Below are 24,462 nucleotides of genomic sequence, written 5' to 3'. Positions count from 1 at the left end.
GTTCAATAGTTAACCTATTCACCCACCTATTTTCAGCGTCTTCCCATAAGCAGTTTATCCTGTAGGCGTGGCAACATATTAGTGTTATTTTTCGTGAATGATCACTAATAACTCTTTGCCTGTTCAAAGTTGGTACAGAGATGCGCTTTTATACCCCCCTTCTGTGTGTGCCAAGTTTCAAGGCAATCGGATATGGCGTTCGCGTTTTTTGTAAGGCCACTCCAAGTCATACTTTAGTTTCTGGTCACACCCAACCTAAGAAATTGATGCGGGCGGGCGGATGATCAGGACTTGAGGACTATACTACACCCTCATATACTGTACTATACTATACCCTCACACAATGCAAAGGATGAACATGACTTTCACTAATAACTAAATTTAATTGCATAGCTACTTCCAGTTAATTTTTCATGTTAAAACTTCAGTGAATAACAGACAGACACACACAACATAAGCATACGTATACACTTACAAAATACTGCCAAGATGTACTGAAAACACAAAAGTTGATGACTGGTAAAAACGTACATAGCAAACACAAAAAGAAAACTCTAAAAACTACAACATCTCAAAGGTGTATACTATGCATTCATGTAGACAAAATTATAAATCTGAAGTTACCTTTTAGTAACAACAGGCTTATCCTTACAGTCACTGCATTGGGGGTACTGCTTATCATCAGTGAAACCCTGTGGCTTTGCACAGTATACACATATGGGCTCGTATTTAGCACTATAGTACAGGGCTTCAATAGGTTCATGACAGTTCAGATTACGTACAAACACAGTGTCAATCAAGTCAGATGGTAACTCTAGTTCTTGAAGCGGAGCTCCACAGGAAAATGACATTCCTTCAAGGGCTGCTTGCAAATTATCACTCTGTGCTTTGGTAAGCTTTGTTTTGGCATAAATTAGCCGCCACATACCACACTCTTCACATTCAAGCATTAGATTTGCATTTTTAACATGCTGAAGCTTTCCATGAAATGGCAGAGTCTTCTCTTTGGACGACCGTTTCTTTAAAGATGGTCGATGTTCTTCTGTAGTGTTATGTCCATAAATGTCACTAAAAGATTTATAATGATCATTATCTGCTGGAACTGGGTCAGGAAAGTGGTGGATATTTTGAAACACAGATGAGGCTAATCTGACAGGCCTACAAATATGGCATTCGTCCTTGCCACATTTCTTAATTTCAAAATAGTAATGTCGCTCTCGACAGCAGTGGGAGAAAAATTGGCTTAGTATTGGGTTTTCTGTTACTGCTGACTTTGTCTTCAGTGACTGTGGATCACCACATCCAGGATCAATAGATTTCAATTCTTCCCACATTTCTGTGATTTCAGTGTCCGTAGCAGGAGAAATACAATTTACATCTTTTTCCTTCAACTTTAGTCTCTGAAATATTTGAGATAGTAAACCCTTAACTGGCTCTACAGAGTCCTCTAGATCACCCTTGAATCCCTCTCTTTTGTCTCCTGCCTTTCTTATAGCTTTCATATTGCCACATTGTGCCATTTCTCTTTCAAATGATTCACTGCCTTCTCTTCTCATCATGCCAACACATTGCAATCCCAAATTTAGAAGTGACATGGCTCTTTCTACTGGGTTTCGCCAACTATGGTAAGGCGGTGTCCTGGCAGCAATTAAATAATCTAAGTCCAACTTAAGATAAAGGGCAATTAGAGAAAGCTTAACTGAAACATATGTGGTTCGGTGATCTGGGCCACCATCTGTGTAGATACATAATATGGGTTTGTCAAAATTAGCTTGAGTAAGAATTTTATGCAACTCAGACATATGTCTAAGTGGAGATGAGGGTTGAAATGCACTCTCCTTTAAACAAACATTTACTCGACCAGAATACCAAGACTCAGAGATATCAGCTGGAACGTCTACCAACAATGATACTGAAGGGATTACAGACACTCTTGAAAAGTCATGGTCCCCAACCTCAAATGTCTTCGTAGCAGATACCACAACACGGCGACCACGTTCAGCTGCAGCTAATGGATACCCAGGCTCGCCAATTTTAATTTTGTGCTTATCATCTAAGCAAACAAAACCAGTGTATTCACAGAATTTGATGGCTAGTTCACGTAAATACCTAAATACAGCTGCTCCATAATGAGCATCACAATGTTCTTTGCGCCATTGGCGTTTTTGTACCATAAATTTGATTTTCAGAACTCCAGTATAATGAATACTACTTGACCTTTTTGACTTTGGCCAAAATTGTAGTCTGATCCATTCCAACGACGGTATAGAAGTACCTTCAGGACATTTCTTTTGTACTTCATCACGGAGGTCACGAATAGATATAGCTTGTGCCAGATGCACCACATCAGAATGACGTCTGTCATCAACAGCAGTACCGATGGATTCATTTAAATACTTTGAACAACATTCCCAAAAAACGTCATATTTTTTGCGATCACTTGAAGAATTTAAGGAACGAAGATCAAAAACTGTGCTTGGATCACTTGGCTCCATATCAATGATGTGAGCCACACGAAGATCAATTTCCTTTTCAGAAAGATTAGAAGCCGATGAACAATCCCCAGTTAAATCTCTATAAAACTGCCTTAAGAGTGCAGGTTGAATTTTACTTGTAATGCAGCCATACTTTGACAGGAGTGCTTTACGCATCGCTCTTGTATGATATTGTGGCAATAATGATTTAATTGTATCAACAACAGGTAAACTCTTCTGAAAAACAGTTTCTATGGTGTCACTGCTTTCAAAATTCCACACAAAATATAAATTTCCCATGTTGTTTCCAGGAGAGTAGGTCAAAAGGACAAAGGGAACATTTAAACCTGATTTTAACCTTTGCATGTACCTGTAACGGCACTGAACATCACTAGGACAAAATTCTCCTACAGACAAATGTTGATATGCTTCAGCTTGTGATAGAGCCACGCTCAAGCTTTTGTGGCATGGAGCTATAAATTGTTTCCTTTTAATGATTTCAATACTTATAGACTCTGAAATTTTTCGAATAGGGACACATGAATTGTGCGAAAGCCTTATTTTTTTATTTTGTGATTCTAGGTAGTCTTGATAGCCTAACAAACTTTCTGTCAACAACTCAATTTCTTTTTTGAAACTTACAAACATTGGTTCTTTCCAGTAGGTACTTTGCAAACATGACAGCAGTGATGTTGAGTGATCACGGAGTGTGGTAGCAGCCATATTATCAAGGCTACGTTTTCGATGCTTAGATGCTTCTGGAACATTGTAGCCAGTAAAGCTGGTAAAGATTTGTGGTATTGGATAACCTTGCTTTATGAAGATTTGGTAACGACCATCAAGGTACCACAAACACTCAACAAGTACTTTAACTAGACGCACCCCATAGCTATTTGTGGCATCTCTGCCTTTCCATGAAAGGTTATATTTTTCCAGCAAATCAATTACATCATTATACAACTTTTCTTTTCTTGTAAGTGTATCTTTCTCTAGTTTATCGGGTAATCTACCACGACATTCTTCTCTCTGAGCAGCCATCATAATGGCAAATGCTGAAACGCTACTACTGGTGCTTTTTACTTGTGTAGCCTTTGATTTAACTTCATATTTTAAAAAGGAACCAAAAGTACTTATAACCTCACCTAAATCAATGTCTAAATCTGTTGAATCCAGTGCTTCCTTACTCCTACCTATATAGGCAGCTTCCACAGTCAATGAGTCAACCTCCACTTCTAAATGTTGCTGACAGATCACTCCAAAAAACTCTGCAACTGTGTTTTGTGTTTCACATTTTATGATTTTCCACTTTAACAGCACTTTGTGATTAGCCTTGTCCACTACGCAACAGTTAACAATTGTCATCACTAATAGCAATAACAATAACACCTTCATTCTATGAACACACGTGGTAAACTTGTAAAACGTGTTAAATACGTGATAAACCAGATAGGTGAGTCACGTGCCGTTAAGCGCCTATAAAAACAATAATAGTCCCCATAAACTGTAGTTCCAGATTTCCATGCGGGCGGGTGACCAGAAACTAAGGTATGACTTGGTGTGGCCTAAGTGTGCGAAAAGAGGAAGAAAAAAAAAACAAACAAGAAACTAAGCCAATTTTTGAAGTCGAATATCTCCAGAATTCTTGAAACCAATTTCACTCAGATTTGGTATGTGGAGTACTGAAGTTGGCGGACGTGTCCACAGCAAAAATCGTCTTGTTTCATCAAAGCAGCACAGAGCTACGAAGGTGCCAAAATTGCGTCTTCGTTCTTCCTGCATGTCAATATACTCGCGGGTGTTGCGCGCCGGCTTCTTGGGTCGCACGACACATCACCGCGTGTCTTGATATAATTTATTGTGGGAGTTTTTGGTCATGTGCCACTTTTTAAATGAGCCTTATCCACAATGACGTTTTATGACATCACAAGAATAAAAATGGCCGCGGTAGTTGGGGGACTGTTATACAGGCGCCTATGGAGAAAATTTTTCGATCGCTCACATTTCAGCTAGACATGGAGATATCGACCATTAACCGACAGGTTTGGATACGAAGTAACAAAAGCTATTGTAAACGTACGCTATTTAGAAAAAAATTTGAAACGCGACAAAACTCGTTCATCGTAATGTCTTATATAAAACTTGACTGTACCTGTTGTTTAGAACTCGATATCTTCTTTTCTGGCTGAAATATGAGCAATTAAATTTTTTTTCTCCATAGGCGCCTGTATAACAGTCCCCCAACTATCGCGGCCATCTTTATTCTCCTGATGTCATAAAACGTCATTGTGGATAAGGCTCATATGCACAGGTGTTAAAACTATATGCTGACATTGAAGAATTAACACTTGTTTCTTTTCCCTTAAAGGTCAGTCTGTGTACAAAAAGAGGCACCTTACTACTTTGAGTGGAAACCTTAACATGTTACACATAAAATAATACAAAATAGCTAGCTAAAGCAGTGCTTAACCATATCGATCAGCTGTATAAAAACTTGCAAAATAAACTATCGAGATTAGTCTATACAAGCGAGTTTGTATCAATCAATGCAAACTCCGCAATTAGTCACATTCTCACGGGGGGCTCGTGTGATGCGGAAATTAGCAAAATATAAAGCCACGACCTACAGTTAGTTGTAAGCTTGTTTAAAGAATGCCATTTTTTGCAACAGATATCTACGTGGAGTTTTATCAAATGGTAAGCCTATCTGTTACTCTGTTCTAGCAGATCCTCACAAGTCATGTCAGGAGCAAGGCCGGCTCAGCAGGGTGGGCCAGGTGGACCATGGCCCACCCAATAATTCCTGCCTCAATATTTTAACTATAACCATAACCATAACCATAGCAAACCAGTTTAATTATGCTGGCGCCTGGTTTCCAATCGTCACTGAAGCGGCTGGCCATGTTTCTCCTTGTAACAGCTGCTGTTGACATTGTTTGTCATAGCTGTAGACTAGACTCTAGTTGTTGTAGGAGGCCGTTCACGATTGGTATCTCACACCATGGGCCTGGTAAAGTAACGCCCCTGGCCTTTATTTAGGACAGGCGTTTATGGATGGCATTATTCAGGCGTTTAATTAGGGCCTCAACATACGTGACAACACGTGTCTTCATTGAACTGGACAAGATTCATGGTTACTGAATTTAGCTTCCTTCATTATGATGATAAAGAACTGTTTGCCACACTTGCCACAGGTAGAGGAAAATGCATAGCTTATAAGTTATACAACAAGGTTTTTGTAGCTAAGTTTAATATTAACTGGTTGATTTACCAACATTGCATTGCCGGCAGCTTTCAACAAAATGGAAAGATGGACTGGCAATAATTTTAAGCTGGATACTAGCTAGCTATTAGAATACTGATTACGTTTAACAAATTTTCTGTCGAAATTATCATAATTTTCATTCTCAAGCATCTAAATTTCAAAAAATTTCCTGGGGGGCATGCCCCCAGACCCCCCTAGAGGGCAAAATGCTTTGCATGTTGCAAACACAGTGTGCAGTGACTTTTACACCTATCAAGAATATAACAGTTTGGCCCACCCAATGTTAAAAAAGTGAGCCGGCCCTGGTCAGGAGTCCCTCAGAGTTCTGTCTTGGGGCCCTTACTATTTTCACTTTACATAACTGACTTATCAACAGAAATATGTTGAATAGTATTGAACAGTTTATAGTCAAATATTAGGGTATATTATTATGTATTATGTAGCAATGAAAATGCCAATAGCTAGATTTTTCAAAAATGATAAAATTATAGAGACAAAGCCATCAGCATCGATGTGTCATATATTTTAGGTCACGAGTTGTAATCTATGTTACGTAGCAATGTCTATCATTTGGTCAATTTTCTATATAATTCATCATAACAAAATAATATAATAATGCAAAGTCCTACTATATGCAAACCTTAAAAATGGTTTAGGTATATATAGTCACCAGATGTGACCAAGATTAAGAGCATTTTCAAGTTGTGCAGAGTAGATACCAACATGGTAAATTACCTGTAATACCACTCAAAATGTCCACCTTAACTTTTGACTAAACCTGTATAATATTCACTCAATTGCACATATTGTACAATGTATATATGCCTGCTCATGCAGCTGCTGCTGTTTGGAATTGTTACAAGATCATATACAGGATTGGGGTTTTCCTATTGTATGTGTTCCGTGGCACTGTATGTGTTCCTCATTCTAAGTTGCTCATTTTAGTGAAGACATCCGTTCTTGGATTTAACTACAGTTAGCGGGTTTATTTTACTTTCATTTTGCTACAAGGGCTGAGGAAAATTCACATGATGTTTATTTATCGTATATTGCTCTCAGGCATAGCTACATACACAACATAATACCTAGCACCAAACAAATTATATAAATAAGCAAAATCTCAGTGTTGCAGTTTAAAGTAGCTAACATGGCTAATCACCAGGGGTGGCTTGAGAAAGTTGGAGATACTTCTCAAAATTTTTTCTCAATAGTGTTCCATCATTTTCTGAGGTTGGGGAGTATGCTATAAAGGAGTAATCATCATCAATATCTAGTAGGTTTATTTGATCATAACTACATGACTTTGGCATATTGACTGGAAGTGTCAATTGATGAAGAGATGACGAGTCATCAATGCGGGAAATATCTGCAGTTGACCTTGACTTAACGTGTTTGAAATCATTGGCAGACAAAGTGGATACGGGTGACATAAACTGTGTAGTCTCCAAGCAGCGTACTCTGTTTCTCATGGGAGGAAGACCTAGATTAGTAACTGTAGGATATACTTTGTGACTAGCTATAGACTTTTCAGTTTTCATAATCTCATCAGACAACACCTTGGGATGTTGGTGCTCAGGTGGAGAAATGGATGCATCTTGTAAATGAGAATACTGGGGATGCATCTGATCAGAATTTGACTTTCTGGAATTTGAGGACGGGGATGTAGTAAAGCCATTATTATCGGAGTAGGCTAAATGAGAATCTGAATAGCTATGGTGCATTCCTTGGGTAGCGTGATCCTTGTCTGCTTCTATGGTAGCATACTTCATCCTAGGCCTTGCATTGTCACTTTGGTTTTGAAAGTTATGTTGGTAGTCTGTCATATCCTCATAAACTTCTTCAGAGTCATCGGTGGTGCTTAGCAGTGTTTTAATGTCTTCGTAATCTCCAGTGTTGTTTGTGATGTTTGCTATAACATATACATCATCTTCATTATCCTTGCATTCATTGGCACTAGTCATGATATTGTATCCTTCACTTGTAGTACCACTTTGTCTCACTGCAGAAAAAAATTAATAATGTCAATTTTTAGCTTTGATTGTTATATAGCCTGGAGAGATTTGTTTAATATGCATGCACAATACTCAATAGTGTTTACTTCACAGCTGGTGAATATGCATGCTACGTCACGGTCATATCAGAGGTGGCGTGGGTACATGCACCTAGGTATTTTTGTAAGTGTAATAAGTACAACATGTATAGGAAATTATATAAAATAAGACAGAGCCATAGATTATTAAGCTACATTACTCGAATTGTAGGACACTAATATTGTACATGAGACGTTTATACAATTATAATGTCATTACTTAGACATTTGAACTATAAAAAGGGTGATATGTCAGTGTTAGGCCAGTGCTATTACCTAAAAATTCAACAAGTGCTTTGTGACTTGAATTCAAACATACCGTATATACTTGGTTAAATGCCATGACATTTATTACCTTCGTTCTAAAAACCAACACAGTGACTATTCAAATTTGACCACCACTCACAGGGGAGTACCGAGGAGGTTTCCAGAGGTTTCAGGAAACCCCTTTGGATTTTACACACTGCTTGAAACATTAAGAAGCTGAAACTTGAGGTTTCCAGAATCTATCATGGAACAGGACACATTGCAAACTTTTATCTTAGTTAAATAATAGTTTCTCACACAACAGCAACACTTATAGCTTGTGATTGTGGTGAAAAGATCAAGATACTCTAATAAAGCAGTCAGGCAATAGTCTAATATAACAGTCACTTAGCTATAGTGGAAACCCCTTTCAAAATTCCTACGTACGCCCCTGACTCAATGCTCAAAAACAATGTTGAAGCCCTTATTTTCAAAATCAAAATCATTGCACCACGTGAGTGCAGCTACTATTGAAGGTGTGGTGTTTAACCAAGCAAATAATGGTAATACAATGACTGTTCTATTAGGCAATTCACTTCCGTTGGAAAATATTTTGATTGTTTATGAAAATCTCCCTGACTGAGGAGCAAAGATGTTCATGTTACATCATTTAATCTACCGTGCAGCTACTGAACTACATCATACTTACTTACACCAAGTGCTAAATGTGGCAACAGAATCAAGTTTGTTCAGCTATCTACCAGTATAAATCTATTTTTAGCTTAGTCAACTCGTCCTCCCATCAAAATTTCTTGTTGTATGGTATTATGAAATTTCTGAGCTAATGCTGCAAAAAGAAACTGTCTGCTGTCAAGTGCATATGCATGCCCTTTTACATCACATATAGCATCTTGAATTGTTCAGATATTGCTGTCTATATCAAAAGGTTTACCTTTGCAATGAAGAATCATCTTTATGTTTAAACATAATTATGTAATATCATTACTTCTATGTTGTGAAAAATCCATACCGTAATTTGCTTTTTTTTGTTGTAAAATAATTTTCATATGCAAAACTTGTACAAAAATTTCTCACGCAAAAATTTTTACATAAGATCGAATTACTCTAATAGAGCAGTCATTCACGTAAATTATACGAAAATGTTTTTACAAGAATTTTTTTGCATGAAGATAAAGCGAATTACAGTAACTTATTACATAGGCATTATATACGTAACTCACAAGTATTCTGTTTGTCTGTTGTTCCACATGATGGAATTTCCAATGATTTTCTACTCTTTGTAGGTGGTACAGGAAGTCCTAAATCAAGGCACAAGTAATTGACTAACACAGCTATTCACGATAATAAACCTGAACGCTTTATCACTGGCAATTCACTAGATTTCACTTCATGAGCACTGGTGTAAGCCAAATGAGAATCTGAATAGCTATGAGACATTCCTTGGATCTTATCCTTTGCATCTGAGTTTCCTGCAATGGTAGCATACTTCATCCTTGTATTGTCACTTTGGTTTTGAGAGCTATGTATGCCTTGTTGGTATTCTGTAATGTCTTCATAATCTTCAGAGTCATTTATGATGCTTAGTGGTGCTTCAATGTCTTCATATACTCTGGTGCTATTTGTGGTGCATTCTAGGACATATGTATCATCTTCATAATCATTGCATTCTTCGGAGCTAGTCATGATAATGACGTATCCTTGATTGTCTGTAGTACCCATCACTGTAGAAAACATTAAGACAAAAAGCGTTTAGCAATCTGATCAAATTTTGTGCCCATGATAACATATTTAATAATCTTGATTTTAAAAGGTTTATCAGACACAATGCCCAGTGGCATCAATGATATTGTTTGATGCTAAGCTGAAGGCTTGAAAGAAAACTCAAAAGTTACTATATGATTTCAAACCACCAAAGAAGATGAGTATTTAAATACTGCGCTTAACAGCTTTATCTATACTTGTGCTGAGGTGAAGTTTAAAGTTATTCATTTACCAATACTTTAGTGCACTTTGGTTATGACCAAATTACAGTACACTGTTCATTAAGCAAATTCTATTGACAAATATTCTAATAGAACAGCCATATAGAAACCCACAAATACTTTTCCTGGTGATGAATATAAAATGCTGCTGGATCTGCAAGTTTTCATACAAAGTGTCAAGGTTAAGGAAAAGTCACCACTGGTACTGCCTATACTATTATATATCTTAAAGGATTTTTTGGTATGTGGTAGGACTCTAGCTTAACTGTATGTACAGAATCATGATCTGCTTGAGTTACCTTGCACATAGATGGATCTAGGAAACACTATCGGGAAGGGGGAAGGGGGCTGAGGGGGCAAGATGTTGTAATGTTAAGAAGAGAAGAATGGAACTCTAGTACACAAGTTATATTCATTACATAAATTTATTTGGTATGGTTAGATGAATGGAGGGCATACACTTTCAGAGACTATAGTAGGAAATTTTTCATTGGGATCATTTTTGATAGCTATTTAATTAGCTAGCAAAGTGTAGCTATGCTTTACAAAGCATATTAGTTAGCTTATCTGATCATGAGATAAAACCTGTTTGATGGTAAAGTGTACTAAATCAAAATAAGATACTATTGCAAAATTTTCAACCAATGACATAAGAATTGTGACTGTTCTATTAGAGTAGTGACTGCTTTATTAGAGTATCTCGATCTTAATACAAAAATTCAAATTTGCCTCACTTTCTTCACAGTGTGCAGTTTTAACTATATAGTGCATTTATAACTTTTACCCTCTATTTGTCCATAGGCTTTCTGTACTTCTGAATACAGTGCGAATGCATGATTATTGTGTCAATATGGTCCTGTAAGTACAAGGGGGGCAAGAGAAGGGCAGGGGGAGGACCCTCCTTGGCCTCCCTTCAGATCTGCTTATGACCTTAGGTAAGTGTATCATTTTATATAACTCACAGGGATTTTCTTTGTCTGCTTTTGAATGTACACTTCCACTTGATGGATAATTCAATGGTTGTTTGTTTCTTGGAGGTACAGGCAATTCATTGTTGTCTAAGTATGGCGCACAATGTTACATCAATCATAGCAAATGTAACTGCTAATATATAATCATATACCTGAATGATCAATCATAGCAGGGTCCAAATTCAATCCATTCATCACAATATCATCACCTGATGATAGCAACAGAGAACCAGCATCAAATTCAAGGTCAACTCCTCCTTCATGTGGTGCAACCATTCCTAACTTTTCACTCAGGCAGTTAACAAGGTTGTGAACATTCTCATGGAAAACTGTGGCTAGATGACAATGCAATAATTGTGTGATTATAACTATATTATCTATCTTACAATTGCATGTAAGCAATAGAACATTCACTGTATAAATGTTCCAAGATAATTGTAAAAAATGTTGCAAACTTAGGAGCAAAATGCAAGTATGATGGAAACACTGAAGAGCATAATAGGTGAAAATTTTGGGAAATTCCTGAAAGCAGTTTGGGCAGAGCATATTTGACTCAGGCCTAAGAATGTTCCTCCATTCAAAAATAACATTCAGGAGTTTACGTTTTCCCTCATCACGTAAAATAGGTTACAAGTACATGGTACTGAACTTACAATGTTGCAGTATACAGTTGCAAGCATTATAGTGCAGATATATATATACATGTTGACAGAACTAACTCTGATGATTGGCAGCAGATGTATTATCACTATTTTGAGGAATAATCACTGTCATACCACACTGAGCAGTGAAGATGGCTTGACATTTTCCAGCCAAGTTGATAAAAGCATCTGCTTGTTCTCTTAGTGCTCCCTGTATGTAACCCACCTATAAGAGCAAGTGTTTTGACACTACTTAATGTGTACATAATAATTATAAAGGAGGATACCTTTTTTAATTCCAGGCCATTTTTGAGAGACTGTAAGTCCAGTTTCATTGAAGAATACTGCAATGACAGCTAAAATACATGTAGAAGAGTATATAGGGCTGTACAATAATAACAATAACATGATACCCATGTCATCATCTTGATAAAGATAATGAACTATCTATTATTGATATCTCAAGATAACAGTAAATCTCCGTACGCTATTGTACATTAGAAGCAGGCAGATAGTACTCTTGTGAGTAAGGTCACAATCAGCTGTGGTAATGCTGAATAAAAATAATTTTTCCAAGAGATATTAGCCTTATACAATTATTATTACACAAAACAGTACTTGGAAAACTACTTTATGGCAATATTTTATTATAGAGATAAAATTGTTTTTGTTATTGAAATAATTATAGGTTTTTTTCATTATCGCACAGCCTTAGTATAATATATAAAGTGCAGTGTAAACAAAATAAAACTAAACTGTTTTCAACTCATCTTCATGTGCTGTAGCGTGAGCTTCATCACCTTTCTTCACAGCTGCTTCTAACTACATACAACAAACAAACAGTTTGATACTACTTCATCACATGGAATTACATGCATGCCTGTTTTCTGGCTTTGGCTATCCTGGAATGGTTAACCATCAATTTCTTGTTATGGTCATCTATCTCTTTTTCAGCCTCAAACAGTAGCTCAAGATGGTGCTGATATTTAGCATACTATGCATATGAAGAATAAATTATCATAGATACATTCAAGAATATGGAAAGTACTAAATAAATCAGCTAGTCTAGACAACACATGATACAATAATCACCAAGTAACACACCCTAAAAGCAACACAGGGTTCATCTGCATTGTAATGTCAAAAACGAAACAATGAATATATGTGACCGGGCCTGCGAAAACAGGGCAGTGGGCACAAACTACATCCCATCACTCTACAGGTCATATCTTAGTACTGGAAAAATATAATTTCCATTCTGTAATTTGCATCATGATGCCAATTAAATGCTTACCGCAAGCTAAAAATTGCAATGCCGTAGCATAATGGTACAAAATGTTATGAGTGATGGAAGTTTGAAAAAGTAGGCAAAAATCATGTGCCTACATGCCCTGTTATCGCAGGCCCGGTCACATAATAGTGCTACACTATATTCTTAGCTGACTGATGTCATTAAACAAATATCATTTCAGAGACATCCATACATTCTTTTAGCAAAGATTCCCAGCCCACATGTAGTCATCATAATAATATAGGAGGAAATTTTTGAGGGACAAAATTTTCAATTTTCAATCACAAAGTTCATGAAACAATCGACAGTGATACATATAGCCTATGATTATGTTTTCACAAAGCTGTCATCACTCACAAAATTTGCAAAAATTTTGCCCCTTGGAAATTTCCACCTATACAGTAAATGACACAAGGGAATTGTTGTTTTGCAAGCCCATATCTTATGCCATCTCTCTTCTTTCCCTAAATATCTACTAACACAATTTGTTACTTTCATTTCTCCATCTGTAAACACAAAATTGTCAAACAGTATGGCATAGTACTGTTATGTAGGGTTCCTCCTAAAATAATGGGCACCACCCAAAATGCTGTAGCTGCACGCCTCTAAAAGCCATCATAGAAAAATCATACACAATAAAAGTCACGTTAATGAAATAATCTTACATAAATTACAAGCACGAAATGCTTGCACACAGCTGGATATTGAAAGTTGCTAAAACTTGAAATTTATAGTCTGCCTGCCTGCCTGCCCAAAGGCTAGAGGAAAAATGAAGCAGCACACGGCCACCATTTCACACCATAATAACAAACTCACTGGTGGAATGTGTCTTTCTGGTTCCGACAAGTGTCTGCCTTCTACACTCTGCCATTCCTTTTACAGTATCTTCAATGTCATGGTCACCTTCTTCAAATCCATGCAAGGAAACCATGCCGAGGTGTTACTTTTATCGACACTTTCCTTAAAGGAGGTATAGTTAGACACTACAAGATTCTTTGAAGCGTTTAAGGGAATAGATGCACCTATAAAACATCCGCATCGGGCCATATCCTTAATTAATCAAATGCTCACAGCTCTTAAAGACCTAGCAGTAATCAGTGGTTAGCAAAACACAGCATTGAACCAATCCTGTGTATAGCTCAGCAGATAGAGAAATCGAGATGCTGTAAAAAAGCAGTCACAGCTACATGTGCATATCATAGCTATGCTATAACAAAAAATTGTGCAATTAAAAATTCATTGAACAGATGGTGGAAACATGTAAATGTAGGGATTTTCCCACATGCATAGACCAGTTAGCTACCATTATGCTATTTCTTGTTTCACTACTTTTTTATCACTGGAACCCTACTTCATTAATAATTTTTAAAATAAACAAGCAAGCTATTGTATAGCTTAAGCTCTTATATTAATTTCTATATTACATACCTGATTGCAGAATTCTTCCAATATTTTCTCCCACATCCAATTTAATTCTGCTGCTTTTCCAATTATTTTGCTAAACAGCTGGTTCTGCTGTCCTTTGCTCCAGTGCAACATACTAGCCAAGGCTACAAGAAGAGTTAGCACCTCGTATACAGGAAAATGCATTACATTAAACTATAGCAACAGTGTGATTTTTGCAAGAATTACCTGATCTGCCTAATACATGCAACCACCTGCATAATGAAGTCATGAAAGTGTTTGGCTGAAAAAGGCTTCACTTAACTGTGTCTTTCATGCAATGCACATGTCTGATTATTACCATTTGTTTTAGTAGCAGCAAATCTTATTGCTAACTTTTGCACCTCCTTTTCTTGTTGTATTGCATTCTGAAGAGGTGAATTAGTACCACTCAAAGATTTAGTCTCATCTGTGACTTCCTGGACATCAATGTAATCCATTTTCTTGTCCATCAGCTAGCTATATAGTAAAGTTAGAATTTTAGGGATCATAAAAATAAAAGTACATATAGTTTAAAAAGGGAGATCGTCTATGTACACCTGAAGATATCAATACCAGTGGATGTTTCATCCCTATTTCAGTCTATATGCATGACTGAATTAGAGATTAAATGTCCACTAGTATATCTTCAGGTGTAGGCGACCTTCCTTTTTCCACTAATATTTATTTCTATGATAATCGAACTAGTTTACCTTATACCAAGAGTGTAATTTCCTTATTATTCACTCTTGCTTATTTTTTGTAACCATGCATACCACATCAAAAAAGAATGACAACAGAATTAATGCTTTCATCTAAATGTGCACCTCAACTATCAATCACTGAAAAGTGGAGACTGGCCACTATGTTTCATTTTAACCACTATATTTTCAACACTTTACACAACAGTACAAATTAAAAACAGTATGAGAAGTACCTCTGCAGTCACTAGGGAAATGCACATGAGTTCCATTAACTATAAACATAGGGAAGCCATAAGCACGTGTTACCATGAATTGACACCTTACACTGCCATCAAAGATACACGAAAGATACAAAAAGCAAGTCCATATCCAGTTGGGCTGAAGTGTTGGGCTGTCATTTCAGTCCTGTCGGGCTGAAATGACATCTAGTGCCTATAGGCAGTATATATATTGGTTACGTATAACCAAGTCCAAAAGAGCCTTAAGTATATATGACCCAAAATACTTCCAATAAATTGGAGATTATAATTTTGTTTATTCAGTGTAATGTTCTGATATCTGACTGATTATAACTATCTGCCTGCATGATACCTTCAGACTGGAAAGCACAACTTAATAATGGCTAAGGCTAAGGCTATACAGGCTTGATTTTTCACTGCCATGAACATAATGTGAAGCTGAATATTTTTGTGAGAAGTTATAAGCCTCCATGATCCCTAACATACAGTACAGTATACAGTACTACTGTACTGTATGACATATATACATAGAAAACCTGTATAGCTGAATCAGTTTGTAAATGGATTGCAAAATAGCAAAGAGAGGCTACATACATTGTATATACAATGAAGTGCTGGCAAAAACACAGGCAAAACTGAAAATATTTAGTTGCATGGTTCACCAGTCCATGCAGTCCTCTGAGCTTTCAAATATGCATAGTTTGAATGGTGCATTTTAGGTTGCTATATTTATAGCAAAGTAGTATTGTTTTGAACTAAAATTGGTTTTGCGATCACAGTCTGGCAGTATATAAGGTAATAATGTCTAGTTACTGACACAAGTCAAAACAAATCTGTACTGTTAACTTCCTTGATGTAAGTGGCTTCTTATGCAGTTTTTTTTACACCTTCATTTGAACTAATCACCTTACCAAATTCTATGGTAGATTAGTACTACCATAATATACAGTCCTCATTGATGTATGGTTTCACTGGCTAGGGATATACATGCCATTATAGAGGTGGTGCTTGGGAAAATAATTAGTAAAATTTGAAAACCTTTCATTGGATCGACAACTGATACTATATTTTTTTCATTTTAATAGGTTGTAGGACCAAGTGATCTTCAGCACTGGCACTGTAAATTTAAACCTTAATGAATAAAAATAAATTTGCATGCATTGTTGCTGTTAGCTCAAAACCCCAATCTCTGGTATTCATGAAAGCTAGCTATGCCATTACAGCATTATTATCTATTATGGTTTCTGGATTTAACAGTCGTGGAAGGACCTTGATGTTTGGACATAACATTATTCCAAATATGCAACTCATCAAAACATACTAATCACTTTTTGTGGACCATTCATAACAGGTATAGTTACTATAAATACCAGAAATGTGTTATTTACAATTGACATTAGTCACTTCCTTAATTGGTGCTTAAGCTATTATTTAAGTTAAGCATTTAGCTAAACATTTCCTTATATAGTCTCATTTAGACTACTGCTATTATTATTATTATTATTATTATTAATATTTTACAATACACTAAACGTATTGAGGGTCAACCAACAACCCGTGTTGGCAGCCCGAAAAAGTTAAAAACTTAATTTACTTAATTACAAAACTAAAGTACCGAGAAATTGCTACGTTATAACAATTACTACATCTGCAACAAAAATGATACGTACAAGCTATAATTATATCAAGTTTTGTAACATCCTTATTTGTTTGACATACTATAGTTATTGTTAAGAAATGGAATCTTAGGTTAGTCATAAAATGAAAAAGGAGGAATGAGGCAGCATTGCAAGTTCACCAAAGTAAAGTATGTCACTTTTATATGCATGGTTATATGTCAGTCAAGAGTGCACAAAGAGGTATTTACTGGAATTGCACCTTGGAACTTTAACCTCCTAGCTATACACAGATTGGAGGAATCTTACAGGTATATACAAACAGTATCATGTCTCCACACAATATAGAACTTTGTCAAAATTTTACTGTATTTTACACCTAAAGTTACTGTGAAGTGTATTTGCATATGCACAGTACCATGCATGCACCCATAATCTATTGGCATACATCAAATATACTGATACACTCCAAATAAGGACTGTGAATAGTTGCCATACACATATTTTAGAATGCCTGTGATAGAAATGTTACTGACTTACCACTACAGCTATAATACCTAGAATCTTCAGCTTCTGAGAACTATACTGGAATTATAGGCAACCAATAACTGTGGTGAATTACATTCAGGTGCTAAATAGTCCACAAACTATAAAGCGTATAATTAGTAAAATTCATTACTAATTTTTACAGTGCGCCGTGCACTATAGCTCTTTCTTACCAAGATCAATACCAGACTGGAACAATTTAGATATGGAAGATCTTGACAATATAGACTTACTTACTTTCAAGAACCGTTTGCAAAATGCATAGACATTAAAATTTTGTTTTTGTACATTAGCGATTTACCCAATGGGTTTTGCTAATCAATAACAATATAAAAAATATATATATATATAATATAATAGCTGAATATAGCTAGCTAGCTAGCTACGTTTGCCTCTCTGCCCACTGTTTGAGCGTTTATTACTTAATAAAAAAAAATTGAAAAAGCTACATGTGTTTAAGAAGAGTCTGGTAAACCAGAGTTCATATTCATACGGCATACGCGTAGCTATATCACTTACCAACAGTTATGCTTACCAATGTCTGACAGTCTATATGGCTGTCTACGCGAGGCTAACTACTCAGTCGTCAGAACACTTAAATTGCGTACGGCGACGGGAATCTTTCAAATGACATAAATTATAATAAGTATAGCGGCTGTGCTCACTAAATGCTCTGCAGCATAATGAACCTGGCGTGGATAATCCCGGAAGCAACCTAGGTGACTGGCTATACTTTGTGGTTTGAATATTTCGGCTTGCCCTCGCGATACTCGTTGCGCTATCGTGCATGAAATAGTGTGGTTTATATACGGCGGGCGCCAAGTAGCATTAATTATACGAAACACACTCCAATCAAAAATATTCAGTGTTTGTGGAGTGCATTTAAAAGTCCGATCCAAATTGCATACTAACTTGAATTAAGTTTCGAGCTTGCAATTGGTAGATATACATCGGTTTTCAGTTAAGAATTCAAGACATTAGGGGTGGAGTAAAACCGGAACGGGGACAGGGGACGGTGAAAACGGATACTATATAGGGACAGGGAAAAGCAGTAGGTTTGAGTCTATTATTAGCGACCTCGGACCTACCATTTTTACACCTCCTATGCAAAGTGGTATTGGTACTTTTAGAAACTTGCACCGTTTGTTATCTACAGCTGTAGACTACTAGCAATCTGTAGGAGCTGCGTGTGCTTTAAAACTTAACCCGTAAATTCCGTTCATTTATTATGAAAGCTAAAGTCACGGTTCGCGTAGCTACCATACTTTTTCAATAGAAATTATTTCGTACGGAAATTTGTACTGTAGAAGTGAATTATTGCGGTTCATGGCCTTTTCTGCACTTATATTAGCGGATTACGTATACTTCTTGGGGTAAAAAAGGCGCTGGTTTCAAAATGAGGATGATTGAGCTGATAATTCTTGAGTTTGGCCTCACGAAATATGACAGAAGTGAAAGTACCGATTTGTATCTATACCTACAGTATATGTTTTTTCGTGATAGTGTAAGTGTAGCTATATCTAATGCTGAGTACATTTTTAGATGATAGTTCTTGGCAGGTGTTGGTTGGTTATAATGGAATGGTTCAATATTTATTATTTATTATTATTATTATTAACACTTTACAGTGACCAGCACTGAAGGTCTACAGCAACATGTGCTGCAGCCTTAGGATTACCTAACCTAATTTCAATGACTTTGACTTAATGACTTATAGCTGGAAAGGTGTAACAGAAAAGGGGCCAAAGTAAGGAAAAAAAATCCCTCCAACCCCAGGATTCGAACTGCAGGTCACCCAATGTCTAGTCGGGGAACAAAGCCCATTTGTATAATCACGTACAACAGGTTAAAGGTTGTTTTTGCAGTCTGTTAGTTTGTTACACAATTTGGAAAATTTGTGTAGTTTTGTGGCTATGTGTTATTTTCAACACAGTTCCAGTCCTGAACACTCATTTGCCTTTATAGCTAACTTTGCATACAGCTGGTCTATGGTTAATCAATGCTATATGCATGGCCCAAGTTGAAATATAGCAGGTTGCATCATTATGAACTCACCACACATCTTCCGTGCGTGACATACTTAAATTCAGTTGTCAGCCATTTGGCTGCAGGGATGCAGCATGATACACTTAGTATATAATCGTAAACATGATTTTCGTAACATACTTTCTTATATTCGCATGCATGCTTTCACAATTGCTTTCACAATTGCATTGTGGTCAGATTTAGCCATCCGTCCTATTGCAAATTAACCCAACAACCATAGCAACTGTTACTAGGCAACAGAAATTCAAAAAATATCCACTGCAAAAGCAAGTAAAATGCATAGGCAAAATAATATATTGTATAACCATACACATGTATGACACAATTGCTGAGGTATTATTTTGGTGGGTGTGGCTTATAATACCAATTTGACATGCACATTTCTTCATCATTCTGTGGTAAAATGTTCAAGCTCATATCCTTAAATTTATGAAAGTTACAACATACTAAAGTTGTGGTGCCATTTTTTCCTATTGGAAAATCCTGTACAAAAATCTCATACACAGTGAGACATTTTGTACCATAAAGTGACAAAGGAATAAGATATTTAAGTTCCATTTTCAGATCTGATTTTCCTAATGGTTCTATTACAAACCTGGAATGTAAAATATTCAACATATGCAAATATTAAAAATGGTCCGAGGTCACTACTAGTATGCTCCAAAAATTTAACATTAGTAAATGTACAGCGTTAACCATTACACTAAAACAACACTCATTGATATCCGAGTACTTTTTGCACAGACAAAAACTTGCTGCAGTCACTGAAGCCAAATATTTGGCTTGATTCTAAGCTTTCTTTTAAACACCACATTGATACCACTTGTCAAAAGGCAAACCTCACACTCGCCTTTATTCGTCGAAATCTGAAATCCTGCCATAAACAAGTGAAACTGGATGCTTACAACATGTTTATCAAACCAATCTTTAATTATGCTGCGACAGTTTGGACACCACACTCACAAGGCATTATAACAAACTTGAAGCTATTCAAAACCGAGCAGCACACTTTATTGTCTCAGATTACAGTGTACCAGTTATTAAATATTCCTTAATATGAAATCAGTATAATGCCAACACAAAGAATTATGATTACTAATGTTTTTTAAATTTTAATTACATGGACTTGCTGAACTAGAAATGCCAAATTATATTACACCTGCCATTAGTACTACACATGGAAATAGTATCAAATTTGTCCAGCCCTCAGCTCAGTTGATCCTTATAAATTCAGTTTCTTCCCCCAATCAATTCACTTGTGGAACAAGTTACAAATTGATAGTACTATAATTACCTTCAATGACTTAAGATCTCTAATATGTGTAGATATTGTACTATACTCATATAGCTAATTTGAGTTTTATAATTAGCAAATATGTGACCGGATTTGCAAAAAGGGGTCTTCCACACACATCCAATTCTATGAACTTGTAAGATCATAACTTTGTGTTCAAGAAAGATACAAACCTGAAACTTTCGCCATCCGTTACCCTATGTTGGTACTCACTACTGTCCAAATGTCAAGGCAAACACGTTTTCCAATCTGAAGTTATGAATTGCCAAAGTTTATAAATTGGATGTGTGTGGAAGACCCTTTTTGCGCTCCGGTCACATATATAATAAGTGTAAGATTGAAAATCTGATCGCAGAAAATGTTTGGCCATAGTGACCATGCAGTGATAATTTCAAGGAGTAACTCACCTAATATCGAACGGACTCCAAAATCAGATGTGGTAACTCAAGCTACAACAAGAATTTTGAACAACTTGGGCCAATGAAACTTGATTAGCAGTTTTTTACTCAGATTTTTGAAAAATTGATGTGGTTATCATAATTCATTGTTTTCCAAAAGCACAACACACATCCCTAACATGTGAGCTAACATGATAAAACGGTGAAATCCCTTCATATAGTACACCAAAGCATGTACTTGAGTAAAATGTGATTTTTACATTTTGTGCTGCAATAATGTAATCAATTAAGCTTGTCATCTAGAAATTTTGCCATACAAGTACCTCAAGTAACTCTACCCTCTGAAGTGTTGGTTGCTATGGAAACTTGTTTTAATTGGACGCTAATTGGATTTTACTGCATTTTGGATTTTTTGTATCTACGTTTTGGTATTACTTCAAATCTTCAACATCTTGATATCCATGGGCAACTAGTCAAAACCTCAACACATCTATCAGAGCAAATTGTAAAATTTGTCTACGATAAATACTTTGTAAGAGAAAACATCCATTTTAGGCAATTTCATAAAAACGTTTCTCCTCCCACAGATAATTGCTAATAAAAATTTTATTGATACCAATGTGTGCATAACAGGTAGGGCTAAATTTCTTATAAAGCAGATTTTGCAATATCTGTTTATAGTTGGAAGCAGAAATAAAAAAATTTAAAACCACTGAAAATGGCCCAAATTCTAATTAATTCAGACCAGCAATCAGTGTAAATTTGAAGAATTTTAATTAATTTTTGTATGGTAATTATGCCTGATACTTGTTTTAAGGTACATTTTAATTATATTCATGTGTGTTTGCTGCATATACGGACAATTATGCAAAAATGTGGCAAATTTTCATTTACTCAAGTACATGCCTTGGTGCACTATAGCTATATCTAAGAGTGTAGTATAATAAAGGATGAAAGCAATAAGCTATATGCTAATAACTACTCCTATAATCACTCTAAAAGTTACAAATTACAATTACTCTTGTATTATTAGTTAAAGAGAGATAAACGTCATAATAATTGACAATTACATGAGCAAATAATTACAAGGGGTCAGGAGTCCAGTCTCAGGGTTACCAAGTTATTACTAAAAAGTATGGAGTCCTGGCAAGACCAAAAAATAATAATAAACTACATACAAAACTAAACAATTATACATGGCTTCTCAACAGGTAAACAGATCAACTACATCCCAAGTAGTGGAAACACGGGAGTTAAAGATCCTGTATGAACAGGAGACACAGATTGATTCTTATATGTACTCCTTTTTTCCTTTGGCAATCAAAATCTGGAATGATCTACCCCAAAATGTGATTGACTCCAATGATATTGATCAGTTGAAACAAAAACTAGCAATTATTTTTAATAATTTGTATACTTGTATGTATGTTGTGGCCTGTGCACTATACTCTAGTAAAGGTCTGCACAGTATTACCAATAATAATAATAATAATGATATTACCAAGCTTTAGATTGTCGTGTAGGTGGCTTGGTTTGTCAGAGACATAATGAGGTGCGTGATGCAATTTGTGATCTAGCTTCATTGGCTTGGGGACAGGTTCAAAAGGAGCCTGTGGTTTGCGAAGAAAAGATGGATGATCCATCTTCTGAGACCCTGATTGCTGATGTAAGAATTCATGGTGTTTGGCAGTCTCAAGTTGATGCTTTGTTTGATGTTCGGGTTGTTGACACAGATGCTCCTTCATATCAATCTCGTTCACCTCAGGCTGTCCTTCGTACTGCTGAAGTTGAGAAAAGGAGGAGGTATGGTGCTGCTTGTCTGGCGCGTCGTGCCAGTTTCACGCCTCTGTGCTTTTCTGTAGATGGTTTATTTGGCTCAGAGGCTTATTATTTTTTGCGCAGGCTTGCAGACTCTCTATCAGTTAAATTGGAAAAGAGTTATAGTGTTGTGATGGGATATGTGAGGGCACGATTATCATTTGCAATTATTCGAGCAGCCTTATTATGTGTGCGTGGATCACGAACGAAATGGAGATCACTAAGTTTGGCAGATGGAGCGGCTATTGATGAGACATCTTATTGACAGTTGTGACAGATATATTCCTTTTTGTTTAATTGTCATATTTACTGTTTTTTCATTGTGTGTATGTTTTAATGTGTTTTATTTAATTTATCATACAGCACAGTAGTACTGATGATATTACCAATAATAATAATAATAATATTACCAATAATCAAGACACACGGCAGTGTGTCGTACCATGTTGCAACAGAGAGCTGTTTCGGTTAGGGTTACAAGTACCTCAACTCTGTTACAAGTACCTCAATGTTTGTAGTAGCTACATAATGTAGGCATACTCATGGAAAATTACAGATACGTGCTTGCAGTGATACAAAAGTTACAAAGTTTGAAAGTTGAAAAAATGGGTCAAATTTTATGTGTGAAAAAGGTACCTTTTCGCAAATCCGGTCACATATTCTTGGACTGCAACAACTATATGCTGGTCAACCAACTGTTGCATTCACTTCTTTGTTGGAAGCTGTACAAGTGTTTCAATCCACACTTGTGGCTTCAGCTGGCTGAGACTTCAATAGTGGATTACAATAAGGTTGTTATGGTGACCGTTACCATGGTACGTAATTGTTATAATACTCGCAGGCACAGATGATCTATGCAAAGCAGCAGTATTACCATAGTCAAACTGTAGTTGGAGCTGGTTTCCATCAAGTTTTGTTGTCATGCCGATGGAGGTAGGTCACTTATCACATGACAGATCATCATCAGCCATATATGCCAACCCCATCACTTTACTTTGCTAACATCTGTCTGTGTAATGCTCTCTACTTGCTACCTCCACTGCCACAGCAACCAATGAGACTATGTTATATCTGAGTTGCCATGTCCACCACTCCATGGTGATGCTATGATGCCATAAGGGCGTCCATTCTGGCAAACAATTCTTATATTTTGTTATGACAAGGTGACCCGGTGTCTTCACTACACTACAGTAAACAACTTCTGACCATCCCTTCACTGTCATTTCCACTGATGTAAGTGTCATATTGACAAGAAAGCTATGGGCTATGTAGTTAGTGTTGTTACATGGACGTAACTTTTAACCTCACAGTTGTGAATGTAGCTTAGACAACCACTTCAGTCAACTCACCAATGGTAATGAATATAGATATGAATGTTTCATAAATTTGTTGTACCATGTTG

At 36.3% G+C, this 24,462-nt stretch overlaps 2 protein-coding genes across 3 annotated transcripts; both read right to left on the bottom strand.

Annotated features, from left to right (window-relative positions):
* Positions 1-316: 316 nt before the first annotated feature.
* LOC136240557 (uncharacterized) lies at positions 317-4,011 on the bottom strand. Its single transcript, XM_066031552.1, has one exon. The coding sequence runs from the start codon at positions 3,864-3,866 to the stop codon at positions 621-623; it is 3,246 nt and encodes a 1,081-aa protein (XP_065887624.1). The 5' UTR covers positions 3,867-4,011; the 3' UTR covers positions 317-620.
* A 2,714-nt stretch (positions 4,012-6,725) lies between these two features.
* Positions 6,726-18,235, bottom strand: LOC136240556 (uncharacterized). 2 transcript variants are annotated; one of them, XM_066031550.1, is made up of 12 exons: positions 18,040-18,235; positions 14,722-14,879; positions 14,406-14,527; positions 12,567-12,680; positions 12,443-12,508; positions 11,974-12,042; positions 11,765-11,912; positions 11,198-11,380; positions 11,037-11,132; positions 9,442-9,813; positions 9,313-9,390; positions 6,726-7,735 (listed from the first exon to the last, which is right to left on the bottom strand). In XM_066031550.1, the coding sequence occupies exons 2-12, from the start codon at positions 14,870-14,872 to the stop codon at positions 6,888-6,890; spliced, it is 2,247 nt and encodes a 748-aa protein (XP_065887622.1). In that variant the 5' UTR covers positions 14,873-14,879; positions 18,040-18,235; the 3' UTR covers positions 6,726-6,887. The 2 variants fall into 2 exon arrangements, with proteins under 2 accessions (XP_065887622.1, XP_065887623.1); XM_066031551.1 differs by having other exon boundaries at positions 14,406-14,517; positions 14,757-14,879.
* Positions 18,236-24,462: the final 6,227 nt, after the last annotated feature.

The sequence above is a fragment of the Dysidea avara genome, chromosome 12 (genome assembly GCF_963678975.1).
Source record: "Dysidea avara chromosome 12, odDysAvar1.4, whole genome shotgun sequence".
In the NCBI taxonomy this organism is placed as follows: Eukaryota; Metazoa; Porifera; class Demospongiae; order Dictyoceratida; family Dysideidae; genus Dysidea; species Dysidea avara.
This window is presented reverse-complemented; position numbering and strand designations above follow the sequence as displayed.

Bases quoted from the DNA above. Each gene is read 5' to 3' on its own strand.
- LOC136240556 (XM_066031550.1), bottom strand. From the start codon at position 14,872: ATGGACAAGAAAATGGATTACATTGATGTCCAGGAAGTCACAGATGAG. The intron at 12,043-12,442 runs GTTTAGTTTTAT...CATGTATTTTAG, and splicing joins ATGAAGATGAGTTGAAAACA to CTGTCATTGCAGTATTCTTC. The intron at 9,391-9,441 runs GTTTATTATCGT...GCCTTGATTTAG, and splicing joins GCCAGTGATAAAGCGTTCAG to GACTTCCTGTACCACCTACA.
- LOC136240557 (XM_066031552.1), bottom strand. From the start codon at position 3,866: ATGAAGGTGTTATTGTTATTGCTATTAGTGATGACAATTGTTAACTGT.